At 34.1% G+C, this 17,606-nt stretch overlaps 1 protein-coding gene across 1 annotated transcript in view; it reads right to left on the reverse strand.

Annotated features, from left to right (window-relative positions):
- Positions 1 to 17,606, reverse strand: part of LOC130450323 (high affinity cGMP-specific 3',5'-cyclic phosphodiesterase 9A) — a 180,617-nt gene that overhangs the window by 16,999 nt on the left and 146,012 nt on the right. The window contains exons 5-8 of the mRNA XM_056788656.1: positions 15,797 to 15,911; positions 12,961 to 13,198; positions 8,704 to 8,906; positions 8,065 to 8,248 (exon numbers count right to left, since the gene is read on the reverse strand). Coding sequence (XP_056644634.1) covers positions 8,065 to 8,248; positions 8,704 to 8,906; positions 12,961 to 13,198; positions 15,797 to 15,911 — 740 coding nt within the window. The remainder of the gene's footprint in view (positions 1 to 8,064; positions 8,249 to 8,703; positions 8,907 to 12,960; positions 13,199 to 15,796; positions 15,912 to 17,606) is intronic.

Here is a 17,606-nt window from a genome sequence, read left to right on the forward strand (position 1 = left end):
TTATTGGTTTAATCCAATTTTTTAGTGATGCTATTGAATTATTTAGTAAAGAACAAATTTATCCTTTTATATAAAATTTCAATTCATATTATTTATCAACTATTTTTAATTTATTATTATCTTTATTTATATGAATATATACCATTCAATTAGAATTAATATTAACTTTAATTTAACAATTTTATTTTTTTTTTTTGGTGTTTCAAGTTTAAGTGTTCCCATTTTATACTAAAAGTTACCACCAATCAACCTTCTCCCACGAAAATCATTGCAAAGGGATTATTCCTAACAGCACACTCTATAGTTTAGTAGTCGTTGTATCTTTTAAGTTTATCAGTGAGTTATTATGATTATTATGGCAAGTATTCAATATTCTGGATGTCGGCGAAGGTGTTGATGGGACTATTTCCACATTCCTCTTTTACCACATCTGTTTAATATCAATTGTGACATTCACGTATTTGACCAGTTCCTCCTGGTGTTTGTTGAGAACTTTATGGGTGTTTGGTATGGCTGCATCGACCAGAAGGAGTGAAATAATCCTTCAATCAACCACCACGATCTGTTATTCATCACTGGCGTATCGGTAATAATGAATCTATCGTAGTAAAGTCTAGAATCCTCATTTTCGAGCAACCTGGTACTTATAATACGGCGTATAAGTATTGAGGAAGACCGAATTTGTTGGCTAGTTCCTGGTGGATGATGTTGCAGGATTAGCTTTCACATTACAAGCAGATGCTATTTGCAGAATGGTATCTGATATTTGTTTTCTGCATTTTTCGGATTTGGCCAGTTTCCCTTGATGTTTATTGAGAACGTTATGGGTGTTTGGTATGGCTACATCGACCCGAAGAAGTGAAATAATCCTTCAATCAACCACCACGATCTGTTATTCATCACTGACGTATCGGTAATAATGAATCTATCGTAGTAAAGTCTAGAATCTTCATTTTCGAGCAACCTGGTACTTATAATACGGCGTATAAGTATTGAGGAAGACCGAATTTGTTGGCTAGTTTCTGGTGGATGATGCTGCAGGATTAGTTTTCACATTACGAGCAGATGCTATTTGCAGAATGGTATCTGATATTTGTTTTCTGCATTTTTCGGATTTGGCCAGTTTCCCCTGATGTTTATTGAGAACGTTATGGGTGTTTGGTATGGCTACATCGACCCGAAGGAGTGAAATAATCCTTCTATCAACCACCACGATCTGTTATTCATCACTGGCGTATCGGTAATAATGAATCTATCGTAGTAAAGTGTAGAATCTTCATTTTCGAGCAACCTGGTACTTATAATACGGCGTATAAGTATTGAGGAAGACCGAATTTGTTGGCTAGTTTCTGGTGGATGATGCTGCAGGATTAGTTTTCACATTACGAGCAGATGCTATTTGCAGAATGGTATCTGATATTTGTTTTCTGCATTTTTCGGATTTGGCCAGTTTCCCTTGATGTTTGTTGAAAACGTTATGGGTGTTTGGTATGGCTACATCGACCAGAAGAAGTGAAATAATCCTTCAATCAACCACCACGATCTGTTATTCATCGGTAATAATAAATCTATCGTAGTAAAGTCTAGAATCCTCATTTTCGAGCAACCTGGTACTTATAATACGGCGTATAAGTATTGAGGAAGACCGAATTTGTTGGCTAGTTTCTGGTGGATGATGCTGCAGGATTAGTTTTCACATTACGAGCAGATGCTATTTGCAGAATGGTATCTGATATTTGTTTTCTGCATTTTTCGGATTTGACCAGTTCCTCCTGGTGTTTGTTGAGAACTTTATGGGTGTTTGGTATGGCTGCATCGACCAGAAGGAGTGAAATAATCCTTCAATCAACCACCACGATCTGTTATTCATCACTGGCGTATCGGTAATAATGAATCTATCGTAGTAAAGTGTAGAATCTTCATTTTCGAGCAACCTGGTACTTATAATACGGCGTATAAGTATTGAGGAAGACCGAATTTGTTGGCTAGTTTCTGGTGGATGATGCTGCAGGATTAGTTTTCACATTACGAGCAGATGCTATTTGCAGAATGGTATCTGATATTTGTTTTCTGCATTTTTCGGATTTGGCCAGTTTCCCTTGATGTTTGTTGAAAACGTTATGGGTGTTTGGTATGGCTACATCGACCAGAAGAAGTGAAATAATCCTTCAATCAACCACCACGATCTGTTATTCATCACTGGCGTATCGGTAATAATGAATCTATCGTAGTAAAGTCTAGAATCCTCATTTTCGAGCAAACTGGTACTTATAATACGGCGTATAAGTATTGAGGAAGACCGAATTTGTTGGCTAGTTTCTGGTGGATAATGCTGCAGGATTAGTTTTCACATTACGAGCAGATGCTATTTGCAGAATGGTATCTGATATTTGTTTTCTGCATTTTTCGGATTTGGCCAGTTTCCCTTGATGTTTGTTGAGAACGTTATGGGTGTTTGGTATGGCTACATCGACCCGAAGGAGTGAAATAATCCTTCAATCAACCACCACGATCTGTTATTCATCACTGGCGTATCGGTAATAATGAATCTATCGTAGTAAAGTCTAGAATCTTCATTTTCGAGCAACCTGGTACTTATAATACGGCGTATAAGTATTGAGGAAGACCGAATTTGTTGGCTAGTTTCTGGTGGATGATGCTGCAGGATTAGCTTTCACATTACAAGCAGATGCTATTTGCAGAATGGTATCTGATATTTGTTTTCTGCATTTTTCGGATTTGGCCAGTTTCCCTTGATGTTTATTGAGAACGTTATGGGTGTTTGGTATGGCTACATCGACCCGAAGAAGTGAAATAATCCTTCAATCAACCACCACGATCTGTTATTCATCACTGACGTATCGGTAATAATGAATCTATCGTAGTAAAGTCTAGAATCCTCATTTTCGAGCAACCTGGTACTTATAATACGGCGTATAAGTATTGAGGAAGACCGAATTTGTTGGCTAGTTTCTGGTGGATGATGCTGCAGGATTAGTTTTCACATTACGAGCAGATGCTATTTGCAGAATGGTATCTGATATTTGTTTTCTGCATTTTTCGGATTTGGCCAGTTTCCCTTGATGTTTATTGAGAACGTTATGGGTGTTTGGTATGGCTACATCGACCCGAAGGAGTGAAATAATCCTTCTATCAACCACCACGATCTGTTATTCATCACTGGCGTATCGGTAATAATGAATCTATCGTAGTAAAGTCTAGAATCTTCATTTTCGAGCAACCTGGTACTTATAATACGGCGTATAAGTATTGAGGAAGACCGAACTTGTTGGCTAGTTTCTGGTTTCTTGATTATTCGGATCCTCAATTACATTTTTCTTGTAGTTATTAGTGTTAAAAACTCGATCCTGAATGTCCCTAATGAAGCCTTCGGTCTCTGGAAAGAGATTTCCGCTAGTAAGCCATCTTTTTGAAGCTATTTTGTCAAACATGCTGCCGATTAAGATCGTGATTCTGTTTTTCTGTGAAAGAGTTCACGTAGTTTCATAACCCGTCGAAAGTGTAGTTTAACAAGGTCGATTAAGCCTCTTCTACTTTCTTGTCGGGGTAATGTCTTATAGTGGATGACTTCGAGTGGTGGTTGTTGTCTTTCGTCATTATTGTTTGTAACTAAGTTGGAATTTCTGGAACCGTTGTCGATATTCATCCTAAATACACTATTTACATCACCACTACACCAGCACTCACAATTTCACTGTTTGACGCGCGTTTTGCGTGAGTGTTGGTGTAGTGGTAGTGCCATTGGTTAGTCATCTTTTGTCCAAATACTCTCCATGACTTTTGTTTTTGTTTCTTGAATAATCCTGTCTTTTCGTTTTTGCTGCTTCGCCAAAGCGGATTTGAATTTGAACAACTGCCATCTAAGACTAGTTTCTTGCGCGTTGTAATCAAATATTTCACCAATGTTTTCATTGAATCATCATCAATAATATCAGAGGTATTTTCACAAATACTGTATATTAAACCTCTTAATGTATCAAGTTGTTCATACCATTGAAATTATTACGTAGTAGCCTCGGTATCGGAATCGACCTTCTAATAGATCCTCTAATGATGAGAAACGTGAAGGAATTCAATTAAACTAGGTATACAGTAAATGATGGGATCGCTATCTCGATCGATGAGGACATAGTTGAAGAGGAAGAGAGAATATGTGTCATGGAAAGCCGTATTCGTTGTCTCACGTCCACTATAAACACTAACCGATTGTGAACGTCGGACTGCCAGTGACAAATGTAATTTTGATATATCGGTTTCAACATAATTACCTTTGGTCTACAAAATCGAAATTGCTAGAAATTTAGACGGTCATTTAGGATAATTCCATCACATATTGAATTCATATTAAAAGACAGTATATATACAAAGTGGACTATAAAAAAAAGTTCATAATGACAGGCTATATTTGTATTTCACTCTTTCTTTCCATTTTTTTTCTTTCTCTAACCTTATTTTATCAGTTAATTCCAACTGTTCTCAAATTTCTTCCAGCCTCCTCCGATCATTTTCCTTGGCCTTCCTCTTGTTTTTTCTCATCTTATTTACCTTTTAGTACTTGATTCGCTTATCTGTCTTCTGTGTTTCTGTCCCAATTATCTCGCTATACGTTATTTAATCATATGGGTAATACTTGGGTGCTTGGGCAATTATCATAGTTCCCTGTTTGTTATTTTTCTGTATACTGTTTTGTCTTCAATGTCGTCATTAATCTTTTTAGATAACTGGTGGGTTAATTATCGTTCCTTATTTTACTGCTTCACGGATTTTTGTTATTTCTTTATACATCTCTTTCTTCGTTTCTTTTTTTATGACAGCGACTTCCAAATATTCCAATTTTTCTATTTTGGAGCTATTATTTTCATTATAATCATCATGATATCTTTTTATTACATTCGAAATATATTATCTTTCATTACCATGTATTTTGTTCTTTTCTTGATGATCCCTTTCTTACCTGGACCTTACCATAAGTACAAATGCTAGATTGATAGAACTAAGTAGAAAAGGATTGTAGATAACGAGTCTCCTTGTTTCAGACCTTTCCCTGTTTTGAATTTGTTAAAATTACTGCACTTTAAACCTACTTTTCTCCAGATTTGCACTAATCTACTAAATTTAACTGGTATATTCTACTTTTTCGATTCGTATTATTATTTATGGTATCTATAATCGATGAATAGCATATACAGACTTAGATTTTGCTCGTAAGCATTCTCTTGAACTTGTTTTATGATAAGAATTTCGTCTATTCTCGATTTTACTGCTCTAAATCGTGGTAAATTTTCTTTGTGACATTTCTCTGATCTATTTTCAAGTATTTTCAACAAAATTTTGTTACATCTATTTACCATAAGATATTGCATTCTTTTTTGGGATCTTCTTCATTGATTGATATGTTAAATACCTTGTTCCAATCATCTTTGATCTTTTCTCCTCCCCATACTAATACCGATAAGTGCCATATTCTCTAAATTAATTGTTCTTCTCCATATTTTACAATTTCTATTCGAATATTGTTTTCTCCTGGACTCTATATCTTAAGCATTCTGTCGCTACTTTTTTTGTGTTATCGTCATGGCCAGATTTTCCTCTTTACTTTCCTCTTCCTCCAATCATTTAGCAAATCTCCAATTTCTTTTAAATTCCCTCTTTGCTTGGTTTCTTTCGATTTTCGAATATTTGCAACAAAAATCTTCATGAGCTTAGATTGAAATAAAAAGAAAAGCAACGTCTATGGCTTATTGAAATTTTTTCAGCATTAAAAGTAAATTACGTAATATGTATCAAAACAGACTTGAAATGAAAGAAATTATACAAAAAAAATCGTAAATATTTCGAAAATCATCATTCAAATTTGGAAATAAGTTGTAACATCCTAATTTTTTCTGATTTCTATTTTCAAATGTAATTTCTATCATTCAAAAATAAAACGTTCAATCAATGTATACGGAAAAATTTCGGGAAGCATTTTGTAAGAAAAATATATAAAGCAGATGCCACTTAGGTAGCGTGTAGAAGGAACGAGATTATGATAAAGCCTACAAAGGAGTAGAATCCATTTTGGTGCACACTCATAAATTATGTAGAATATTCTTTGCGTTGCTTGCTGCGAGATTAAATATTTTTCTATGGAATATAATTTTCCTTGTTTGTACTATGCATGTACTATGTCTAATGGAAAAGTATGAGAGCGAACGTTTTTTTTGTAATAACGGACCGTTCAATGTTTAATTTCAATCTTACAATTTAATTATTGAATTATCGAACCATTCCGGCAGTTAGTAGGTGTGACATAACCTTAAAATTTCATATCTGTCAGTTGATTCAAAAAAATTCATTTTCAAACCATGTATAATATGATTCAACAACTTTTTCAATCAATTTAATTGAGAAATAAATTAATAATATTGTATTTTGTAATTTTTTCTTGATCATAAAATTATTTATCGTCGAAAATTGAAGTAGACTCCAGTTTATGTTTTATTACCAGGTGCAAGAACTAGTCTTCTGACCTGTGAACATGCCAAATATAATTGACCATGGAAAGACCATGGATTTTTCAGTTTCAGACCAAAAAAAGTTTCGTATGGTGATTCAAACTCAAATGGCAAATCGTTTGGGATCATCGATATCCTTGTAATGAGAATCCCAACAGTTATTTTTGTAGCGACTGTCTGTGGAAACTGAGATTTTTCAATCGAGTGGTTGGCAGCCTTGCTTGTGACATTTCGTACTGTCATTCTGACTTACGTTTTATACTTAACTCTGTAATATCACAAATAGTTTAGAAGAAAACATAAAGATCAGGTTATGACTCTAGTTCGATTAACTGCGTTGTGTTTTATTCTGAGATTTAAGCAACCTAGACGTGATCATAGAAGCGCATGCGTGTATTTTGTGATTGCCTCAAACGCTCAGTTCGAGTTCTAGTTCTAAAATCGATTTCGTGAAGGGTATCAAACCATTAAAAGGTGCCGACGTGGAAAGATCGTGTTTTGGACGTGTTGAAGTTGTATGAAGCGGTCGGAATCGTCGAAAGCACCAAGAAGAATCCTGAGTTTTCATCTGAAATGCCAAAAATACTGAAAAAGCAAAACTTGAAGCGTAACAAGTCTGCAGCTCAAACTAAAATAACAATTTCTCAGTGCGTTAGCGAAGATCTTTACCAGCGAATCGCAGGTAGGTTGTCAGCCAAGGAAATATGGGACAGTTTAACAACAAATCTGAAGTTATTTCGTCAGGGTGTCGATTTTTTCAAATATAGAATAGGATGGTAACGAAAATTCCTCTTCTCGTGAAAGAAATCAAAGCTGCGAGTTGGCTACCGGCTTCAAAACGCGTCAGATGGAAATCATCGACGTTTTTCTTGGGCTGTTGTGCGTCTCCAAGGTACTGCCAGCTTCGAACTCATACTTGAATACAAATTATTATACGTTTTCACTGATTAATTTTTCGTCTTTGATCTGGTTCTAGTCTACTTTCTCTGCAATTTTCATTCAAATAGGTTCTGCCGTTATTGAGTTATAAATATAACTAACACGACTAAAGTCCGGTGACCGGGGAGGTCAATCTTGAGGACAATTATTTAATCGTCCCATCCACTTATTTGGATATTTGATGAGGTTCTATCATGTACAAACCAAATCGTCAAATTAGCCCGGAAGAGTATTTGGTATAAACGCTAAATAAGTACTAAAATGTCGTTTATTGTACTCTTAAAAGATATCTTCATCTCGCACATTCATTTGTATAGAATGTTTTCGATTGACACTGTAAAAAAATTCCTGTTTCTCGAGCCCTTCTTTCTAGAAAATGTTTCTCTTCGAGGATCAAACAATTAGGAAACCTTTTCTAATTTTCTTCCAGATTTTTTCTACAGTTTTTTCCACAAAAACTTAGCACCGATAGAACTTTTTTCGAAATTTTTCGACGCCTTTCAACTCCCCACGGAGGCTTGGTATTGAGGTAAAATAGACCTATAACTTTACTCTGTATCGATTCTTATGTCTGTATATTAAGTAATTAATGAAAATAGTTACTCACCAAATTGACGTGTGCCTTATCACTATAGTTGAAATTGGGTAATATTTCTTTGAAGTTGGTTAAAATTTCATTATGTCTCGCCATATCAGTAGCTAGAATGCATCTAATCATTCCCTCCCTCACTTGTTTGAAGTCTTCACTACTGAATGCTCTGAATATGTTGCAATCATCGTTTTCGAGTATTCTGTAAATAATTATTTATGTCAAATTGTCGATTATATAAATAATAATATATAAAGTGTGTCTACTTAAGTTGGAACCATACAGAAAACTTTTTTATTAGCGGTTTTAGGACAAAAGTTCTTTTTAAAAAGTTCTACACGGTACAAAAGTTAAAATGTAACCATCAGATATCAATTTTTTGAAGTAGTATACGAGGTTTGTTACAAAATTACCGAGATTAGTAAATGAACCTAAATCTTTCAATTCAAAACAATTTTACTTCATAACATAATTCAAATTTTTTGACAAACCTCGTATACCGCTTTAAAAAATTCATATCTGATGATTGCAATTTAACTTTTGAACTATGCAGAATTTTTTAACAGGAATAACTTTTCTTCATAAAATCACTAATAACAAAGTTATGGTTCCAACTTAAGTAGTCACACTGTATATAAGAGATAAAATTTTGTTTACCTGAATGCTACGCTACAGTGGTGATTTTCTAACGGTGAAATATCATTGTAGCGTATTGCCAATTCTGTTTTAGCATTTATTTGATATATATTGTTGTATCCGGGATGATCAAGATCGTGGCATATACAAGAAGTTAATAATATAAGCACTTCTAAATCACCTATTTTCGATGGCAAATCAACACACCACGAAATCGCATACATCTGAAATAAAATGAAAAACAATTTGACATATTTCTTGCTGCTTCAAACTTTTTTTTTTAAATAGTGTCTCAACGAAATGTAGTGTCGTGAAAATAGCTGCAGTGGATGTTAGACTGGTATGTTAGGGATCACTTAACCTCACTTTTTGGTGAGCCGTAAGCGAAAAGGATGTACCTGTGACGCATTATTCGTTTTTTGATCAAAATGTGAAATTAATTGAGCAATTAGGGGTGCCTCTCAAGGACTCAAATGTATTATGGGCGCTTGTTTTAGTATAGTTGTCATGTTCAAATTAGTTAAGCGTCGTCTAGCTTTCGCACCAAAAGGACGTGATGAATTCGGTATCCAAACGATTATTACTTATAGAAAGTAAACGATTGCGAAGGTTTATTTCAAAGAAAAGCAAAAAAATACGAGGCGTTCACGAACTTAATAGAAATAGACTTGCTTATGGGGAATTCCATCACCTTTATCATGAACTTCGCAGTGATCCAATAAGGTTTTTACAGTTTTTAAGAATGTTAGTGGAAACGTTCGATTTTATTCTGGGAAAAATCAAGCATCGACTTCAAAAGAAAACAACTATGCACTTCGACTCCATACTGAATAAACAAGATCGAAGCTCGAGCGGCGCGACGTTGAGCGGTGGTCTTTTGCAATGTGAACACTTTCAATTGAAGTCTATAGCCAGAAATATTTTTGGCATCGCTCGACGGTCACCGCTTGAGCGTTGCCAATGTGACCGCACACTAAGCCTCTGAAGACGGCGCAGCTTCGCTGAAATCTCGTCGTTCGAGCTCCGTTCGCTTCGTAGTTTCTAGACAGGAATTTCGCCGGACGAAAAGGAAAAATTCACCCTCACGATCACGGCACTGGACTCGTTATACAGTGCCAAAGTGGATTTGATTTTTAACCGTAGTTTATTCTTCGATATACAGTAGAAAATATCCGGCCCTCAGTTATAAGGATTCGCGATTATCCGGACTATCAACTGGGACCAATTAAATAATTAAGTAGTATTGAGATAAGTTACAAAATATAAGATATCAAAGAGTGGGTGACGATAATGACGATAATGATCAAGGCTTTCAGATTTTGCCGGATGACGAAATCGTAGAAAACAGCAGGAAATGTAAGAAGATGAAACAGAAGAAAAACTAGACGTGGAAAATGATGTAGGGCCATCTCATGATGAAGCACTTCAGGCTCTGGAAATAGGTCTCAAATAGTTTGATAAACAAACAGAGAGTGATACTGTGAGTTACTACAGCTAAAACCAATTCGTGATATAGCAGCAATGAAGAGAAAAAGTAGCTTACCTCAAATGCCAATTACCAAATATTTAAAGCCAACTTAAACTCATTATTAAATTATTATTACTTTTGATTGATTATTTATTAATGATAACATTACTATCATTAAACTTCGATTATCCGAATCCCCAACGACAACAATTAGTCCGGTTAATCGAGTTTCCACTGTATATGTTTTTGTCGCATTCAATATATTCAACTCCCCACGCCACACACCTTTTCATACGTTTTTTCCATTGAAAAAAAAAATAAGGTATTTAACTTGATAATAAAATTGTTTGTAGAAAAATTCTGGTTTATGTTTGATCCAGAATGATTAAAAGAATGTTAAAGCAAGTTACGACATGCTTAAATTGAGGCGCAGAAATTGTCACACATGAAAACCGACAGACAGGCAGCGTCTATACGAGGTCCGGTTATTAAATAACGAGACTGCGCGCCTAGATGGCGCCCTAGACGGGTGGGGTAAAAAACGATTAGTGCGTTGGGTATCTAGATATCAAAGCACGTCCCAAAAGACGTTTCCGTTACTATTATAGTATTTGTGTGGCGTATCTATCTCAAATTTCTCGTTAAATTGAAAAAACTTGCTATAAATTGTTGCAAAACGCCTATGGGGACAATTTTCTATCTCGAGCGCGTGTTTATGTAAGGGGCGAGAGAGCACTGAAGACGACCAGTGTCCAGGTACCCCTGTGACCAAAATCAGCCAAATTGTGCATCCGGATGATTGCCGAGGTTATAAACGCCGATAAAGAAACGGTTAGAAAAATTTTACTCGACGAATTATACATGACAAAAGTCTGTGCGAAGTTGGTGCCAACAAATCTGACTCCTGACCAAAAGCACTTACTTCAACAGATTTCCTTGAAAGGTTAGAAAGAATAGAAAAGGATCTGCTTCGAAAAGGATCCGATTTGAGTCGATGGAAGCGGTAAAGCAAAAAATGGCAGAGCTCCTGAAGGCTTTCATCAAAGAAGACTTCCAGCACAGCCAGACCTCGTATAGTTACAGTATAATTTCCTCATTTATATATTTACCACTGTAATTAACAATATCATTAAGTAAACTTCCATAACTTCACACTCCAACAAAGTTGTATAATTGAACAAACATACGCCGACATGTTTACACCTTTTTTTTGGGATAAATATATTTCCGGCATTTCAATCACACTACATTTTGGTTTATATTCCTGTTATTGCAGTCGATTTATAACGAGATACTCCATTTAACGCTTTTCTACCATGTTGTCCGCATATCTGCTAAATTTTGGTACGATCGATATAGCGATGCAAATAAATAAAGTCACTCAATATGTTTACCAACGCCAAATAATTAATTTTTGAAATCAATTGATTGACTAGCTCATGGAAATAGTTAACGAACCATTCATTAAGTATAAATTAATTTTCCAATCTATTTCTAGTAATGAAACGAATGAAGAGTCTACTTGAATGTTTTTGCGTCTCTGTCTTTTGAAATAGCTAAATTAAATTGAGTTGTGAGGTTTCTACATGTCCTGTAACTTGAAATATTCCTCCCATTTGGTACAGTTAGGCTAAAAATGTATGTTAAAGCTCTTCGTATAGCCCCAAAGAGTTGTTTATTGTTTAGATTTCGGTCAATACTAATATCTACGCCAAAATTTTCTATTTTATTCAGTTTCAATGTTACGGGTTTATCACCTACAACAATTATGATCAGGTGATAGAAACCTTAGCCCCAATTTGTGCCAGATTATTTGCTTATTCGTTCTCATTCATACATCAGTTTGCTGGAATCGACATTAGGGGAAAATTCGATTACCAGCTTCAACTTTATTACTAAATCGTTCTTGTGGTTGTTGAGCTATAACATGCGCTGTAGACCACTCGCTCTACACAATCCGTCATTGTTGACACTCAGGCGTCAGTCGGCGTTGTGCTCTAGCCACGTAAACATCATCGATGCTTCCGCCAAGTGTGAATTGCGAAGTGTAATTCGTTTTGTACAAACTGAAAACCATAGTGCCTCAGAAATCCATCGGAGAATGATTCGTGTGTATCTATGCTAGAAAAATTTCACACGAGGAATTACACATAACAAAAGTCTGTGCGAAGTTGGTGTCAAAAAATCTGATTCCTGACCAAAAGCTCTTGCGTCAACAAGTCTGCTCACATTTCCTTGGAAGGCTAGAAAGGTTATAAAAAGATATGCTTTGAAAGGGACTCGATTAGAGTCGATGTAAGAGGTAAAGGAAAAAACGGCAGAACTCCTAAAGGTCCTCACCAAAGAAGACTTCCAGCACTGCTTCGATCAATGGAAAAAACTTATGGGAAGGTATGTGGCGAGGTATATTGAAGGGGAGCATTCGAATGTAGATTAATGTTTATGATAAAACCTTTTTTCGTAACCAATCTCGTTATTTAATAGGCAGACCTATTAAATAACATAAATAAATAAATAAACATATTCACTATTGCCTAAATGGAGGTTGTCTTTTTTTTACATCCACCTTATAGTCCTGATTTTGCATTTAGTGCACAACGTGCATCTAAGCTCGCAGAAGACTATGATCATGAAATATCTAATAGCATATTTTATTTATTCCTTCAGACGTATTTTTGTAATTTTTTCTTCTTTATTTTAGACTTAGTAATATTTTTATACTAATAGAATTATCTTCCATTAAAAAAAAACAGTTGATTCTATTGCATAATGATAAATGGAACGTTGTTATTTTGATTTAAGATACTGACCATTTGTGCGACACAAAAACAATGTCTAAAATTGTGAAACGGCACATCGTTGTAATTTTTGTACGTCTCGTACAGGAAATTCCTCAGGGTAGTTATGTCGATGGCGAACTTTGAACATAGATCGTGATCCAGGTACATTTGTTGTAACAGAAGTAATAATTCTTCATCTTCCCAAGGCCTCGCATCAAACGTCGGCATTCTGAGCCATTGTCGGATTGCATCAGATACTTGTGTGTCGCTGAAAAATATATAGAGAATATCAAATAAGAAAAGATTTTATGTACTTTAATGGTAATGTGATGTTTTCGTGATAGCATTCCGTACGTGAGTGGTTTCTTTATGATCTTAACTTTTTTTTTTATTCAAGCTGGACATACTTTTGGTGGTTATTATGAAAATTGTATTATGGAACTTATTTTAAAAAAATAAATATTCTCAATTGAACTTAACCTACAAAAATTCGACGAGAGAATTGTCGAAATGATAGAGTTAAGTAATCAAAAACAACCCTTATCGCAGCGGCGCATCATTATCAATTACTATGAACTCTAGCCTCATTAATTAAGTTTATCATCACTATAAATTGTTTGTATTTAATATTTCTGTCTGTTTTATAGATTGTCAATTTTAATCTCATCAAGTTATAAATATCTTTCGAATGTATTTTTTGAAAATATTTTGAACGTGTCAAATACGCATGCTTCGTTCGGAATGTCTTCCGAATATCCATTATTCTACGAACGATTTATGAACAAATAAAAATATAATTTCAATTTAAAACTAGCCAAGAGAATAAAAGGTTTATAATAACCATTTTGCTATATAATTAAATGATTTATTCTTGTAAATATAAATTCAAATACCACGTTTTTTCTTGAATTGCAAGTACGTAGAAAAACACCTAGGACAGAGATTAGACGTATTCAGATTACGTTCGGAATTAGAAATCTGTACTCCACAAATTGCGCATAAATCTGGTGACAGAGCACGACAAAAACTAATATTCTAATTACCACATACAGAAGAAGTGAAATAACTGTGTAAAAAATTTAGAATTCAGAAATCTCCAAGATCTAGAAAAAAACTTTGAATTCGGAACAATATACTAAAGTAGTTATGAGAATAATTGTAGAAAAGAGAACATCTCCGCCCTGGAGTCGGCCCTGTTTCGATTTAATGTAATTCTAGAATTCGGCGTTTTTGTTGTTTTTTTATAGTTCTACATTTTATTCTAACAGGCGGTTTATTTACATTATTTCTTTTGGATACTTTCTATCTATTGGTCTATTTATTCGTTTGTTCTGTTTCTTTATTTTCTAGAAGTTTTTAGAATTCTTTTGGGATATATAGGGAAATTGTGAAGCGCAGTTTAATTCAGATTATACTAAATAGTCGCAGTGAACCGACCGAAATAGAAAGTAATCGAATAATTTAAGTAAATTATTTAAGTTAGTTGAGTGATAGTGATAAGTAGATTATATAAATTAGTTAAGTGTAGTGTATGGTATTCAAATAAATTAAGACCGTAAGAGACAGGGTCTATTAATTCACTCCACGAATAGAAATCGTATAAATAAACAATATACTAAAGTAGTTCGTCATGAGAATAATTGTAGAAAAGAGAGCATCTCCTCCTTGGAGCCGGCTCTAATTGGATTTAATGGAATTCTAGAATTCGGCGCACGTGCCGCGGTTGGATGTTTGTTTTTTATACTTCTATATTTTATTCTAACAGGCGGTTTATTTACATTATTTCTTTCGAATACTTTCTAGAAATGTCTATTTATTCATTTGTTTTGTTTCTTTATTTTCTAGAAGATCTAAGAATTATTCTGGGATATATAAGGAGTTTGTGAAGCGCAGTTTAGTTCAGATTATAATAAATAGTCGTAGTAGTTAGTCGTAGAACTAACTAGCAAATTAATCGAAGAATTGAACTAAATTATTCAAGTTAGTTGAGTGATAAGTGGATTATATAAATTAGTTAAGTGTAGTGTATAGTGTATAAAAATTGTATAAATAAATAAGAAAAACAAAATAGAAGGAAAGAGTGAGAATACTTTGCGACAGAAATAGAAATTACTGATGATGAAGATATAGACATCATTAAATGCCTTAAGGACATGTTACAACAAGAAGTACAGGTTGTTCGATGGTGAAGAAGTATCAATTGAGGCAAAGATGAATGTTTATGAAGGAATTTATTGACCAGTATCAATTTTCGACTGTGAAACATGGAGTCTCACTGATGGACAAACAAATGCACTCCAAACTAGAAATATGAGATATTTCAGATATCTGAGAGAAGATATAAAAAGGCATAGATTAACAAATTTTCAAATAATCTAGAGATTAAGTTGTGGCGTTAATTGAGGAAAGTACAGTTGATAAAGTCATGGAAGATTCAAAACTAGCGAAGAGAGTACGGGATATAAAAAATGTAAAAATAAAAAGAAATAAAGACCTAAAACAAGATGGGATTAAGTGATTGGTATTACACTGAAGAAAAGAGAGACACAACATGAAGAAGAAGAGGAATTAGTAAAAAAGAATGGAGGAAATTTGTGTACGATGCATAAATGTAACCGCGACCACTAAGTGGTTTAAGTAGAGTCGATGGTATATACAATATTGAGAAATCATTTTTTCTTGATAAATCAGCAGGATTTCTGATCGTTTGTGAGACCCCAAAAACAGTCAATTTTTAACAGTTTTTTTTAAACTGATTTTCTATAAAAAGAGATCTAAAATCGGGACGATATATTAGTAATAACATATAAAAATGTACACGTAATGCATTAGAATATATTTATTGACATATGAAGGATTATTTTACCATATATTTGCAAAATTCTGCTTCACTCGTTTTTTGACAGAATCACTTTTACGTCGATATTGCAGTCGACGACATTCTTCACTAGAAAGAGGTTCTGGAAGCTGTTTATAGAATCCTGGAACAAAAAATATGGAAAAATCACAATTTTCATACTAAAACTGATTTAAAAAAATGATAAACAACCGATCCGCTGTTGTTATAAATAAAAGTCGATTCAATCAGAACATACCATGTTAATTGTAATTAAAAAAATGTTTTTAAAGAATTACATATCTTTTTAATTCCGATATAGAAGAATCCGTGACGATTATATGTAGAATAAATATAATTCTCGGTTTCAGAGGCAAACCTCTATCCAATGGTCCATATTTTCAAGCCATGACTGCGTGGCAAGTATCACCATCTTGTTAGAACCGCATATTATCCAGAGAAACTGCTCGATCGAGATCATTTTCCATTTTAGAAGATGGTGGTCATTAATAGCATCAAATAGTTACTCTCTGGGGATGCATCGGTTTTCCAAAATCACTCGTCGACTATCATTTTCCCAAATGCGACAATTCTGCTTTTATTTGAATCCACTAGTCGGTTTTGACTTCAAAAAACGCGTATACCCCTCCATAATTGAGTTTAACAAAGAAACGAAGAAATGTTAAATAAAGTTGAGAAAAAAATTCTTAAATTAACATCGAGCCTTGTTAGACCTTCTTCTTTGCGGCAGCTATAGCTTCCAGCTTTGTTGAAATCAAAGGGAAAGCGAAACTACTTGTGCAGGCATCGAATCTTATGGAACATAGTTTAAAAAAATAAATATTCTCAATTGAACTTAGCATTCATGAACGCGACGAGAGAATAGTCAAAGCGAAATAATAGACTTAAGTAATCTAATCTAACCTCATTAATTAAGTTTATCATCACTATAAATTGTTTGTATTTAATATTTCTGTTAGTTTTATAAAGTCTGAAGTCTGCCTGCCTTCAAGTGGGGTTCGGATTAATGTTGAGTGGACTGTATCATCATCCGAACTTGCCATTCCAATTTTTAGAATAATTTCAGTTGTTATGATCTAAAAATCAGATAAGCAGCAATCGGAATTAACGTTATGTAAATGAACTAAAATAAAATAATAAAATTCTTGCGATTTCCAATAGAATTGGGACAACCTGTATTGAGTTTAAGTATGAGACATCATCAAAAAGTTGATTATAAAGAATAGGGACAATTAACGAGAAACGGAGAAAAAACCTTGACAGAAAGTTGAATTCCATTTACTTAATTGAGCTCCCAAAATGAATTTTAAGAGAAACAGGAGAGACCAAGAGTTAATTCAACTTATTCTTCGAAGCTATGAAAACATTTTAAGCGGAATAATTTCACTCGATGAGATTATTAATGAGACAAAGATATTTTTGGTAATAAGTTCAATTAACACTAGACGTTAAATACGTGAGGAGCTTTTATTGGGTAGATGGTACAAAGAAATGATTAAATTTAAATAGAAAACATATCGAAAAACTTAAGAGATTGCTGAGAATTTTTATGAAGAAGCAAGGATAATAGATAATTTAGAAATAGGGATTGCAGAACTTCTGAATCATTAATTACACACAACTCTATTTTTTACCTTCGAGGTGACTTTTATATTGTATTAAAGTCCTTGTATATATATGTATAACTTGATGGATGGCTTCAGTTATGTTGGTTGTGAAGATTCTGTGGCTCTAATTAAGGATAAAGAAGGCCGGTACTAACTGATTTATAGACGTGGACGTTGAGGATCGAAATCATTCTCTGAGAAATTGTTGATGT

The sequence above is a fragment of the Diorhabda sublineata genome, chromosome 11 (assembly GCF_026230105.1).
Source record: "Diorhabda sublineata isolate icDioSubl1.1 chromosome 11, icDioSubl1.1, whole genome shotgun sequence".
NCBI classification, from domain to species: Eukaryota; Metazoa; Arthropoda; class Insecta; order Coleoptera; family Chrysomelidae; genus Diorhabda; species Diorhabda sublineata.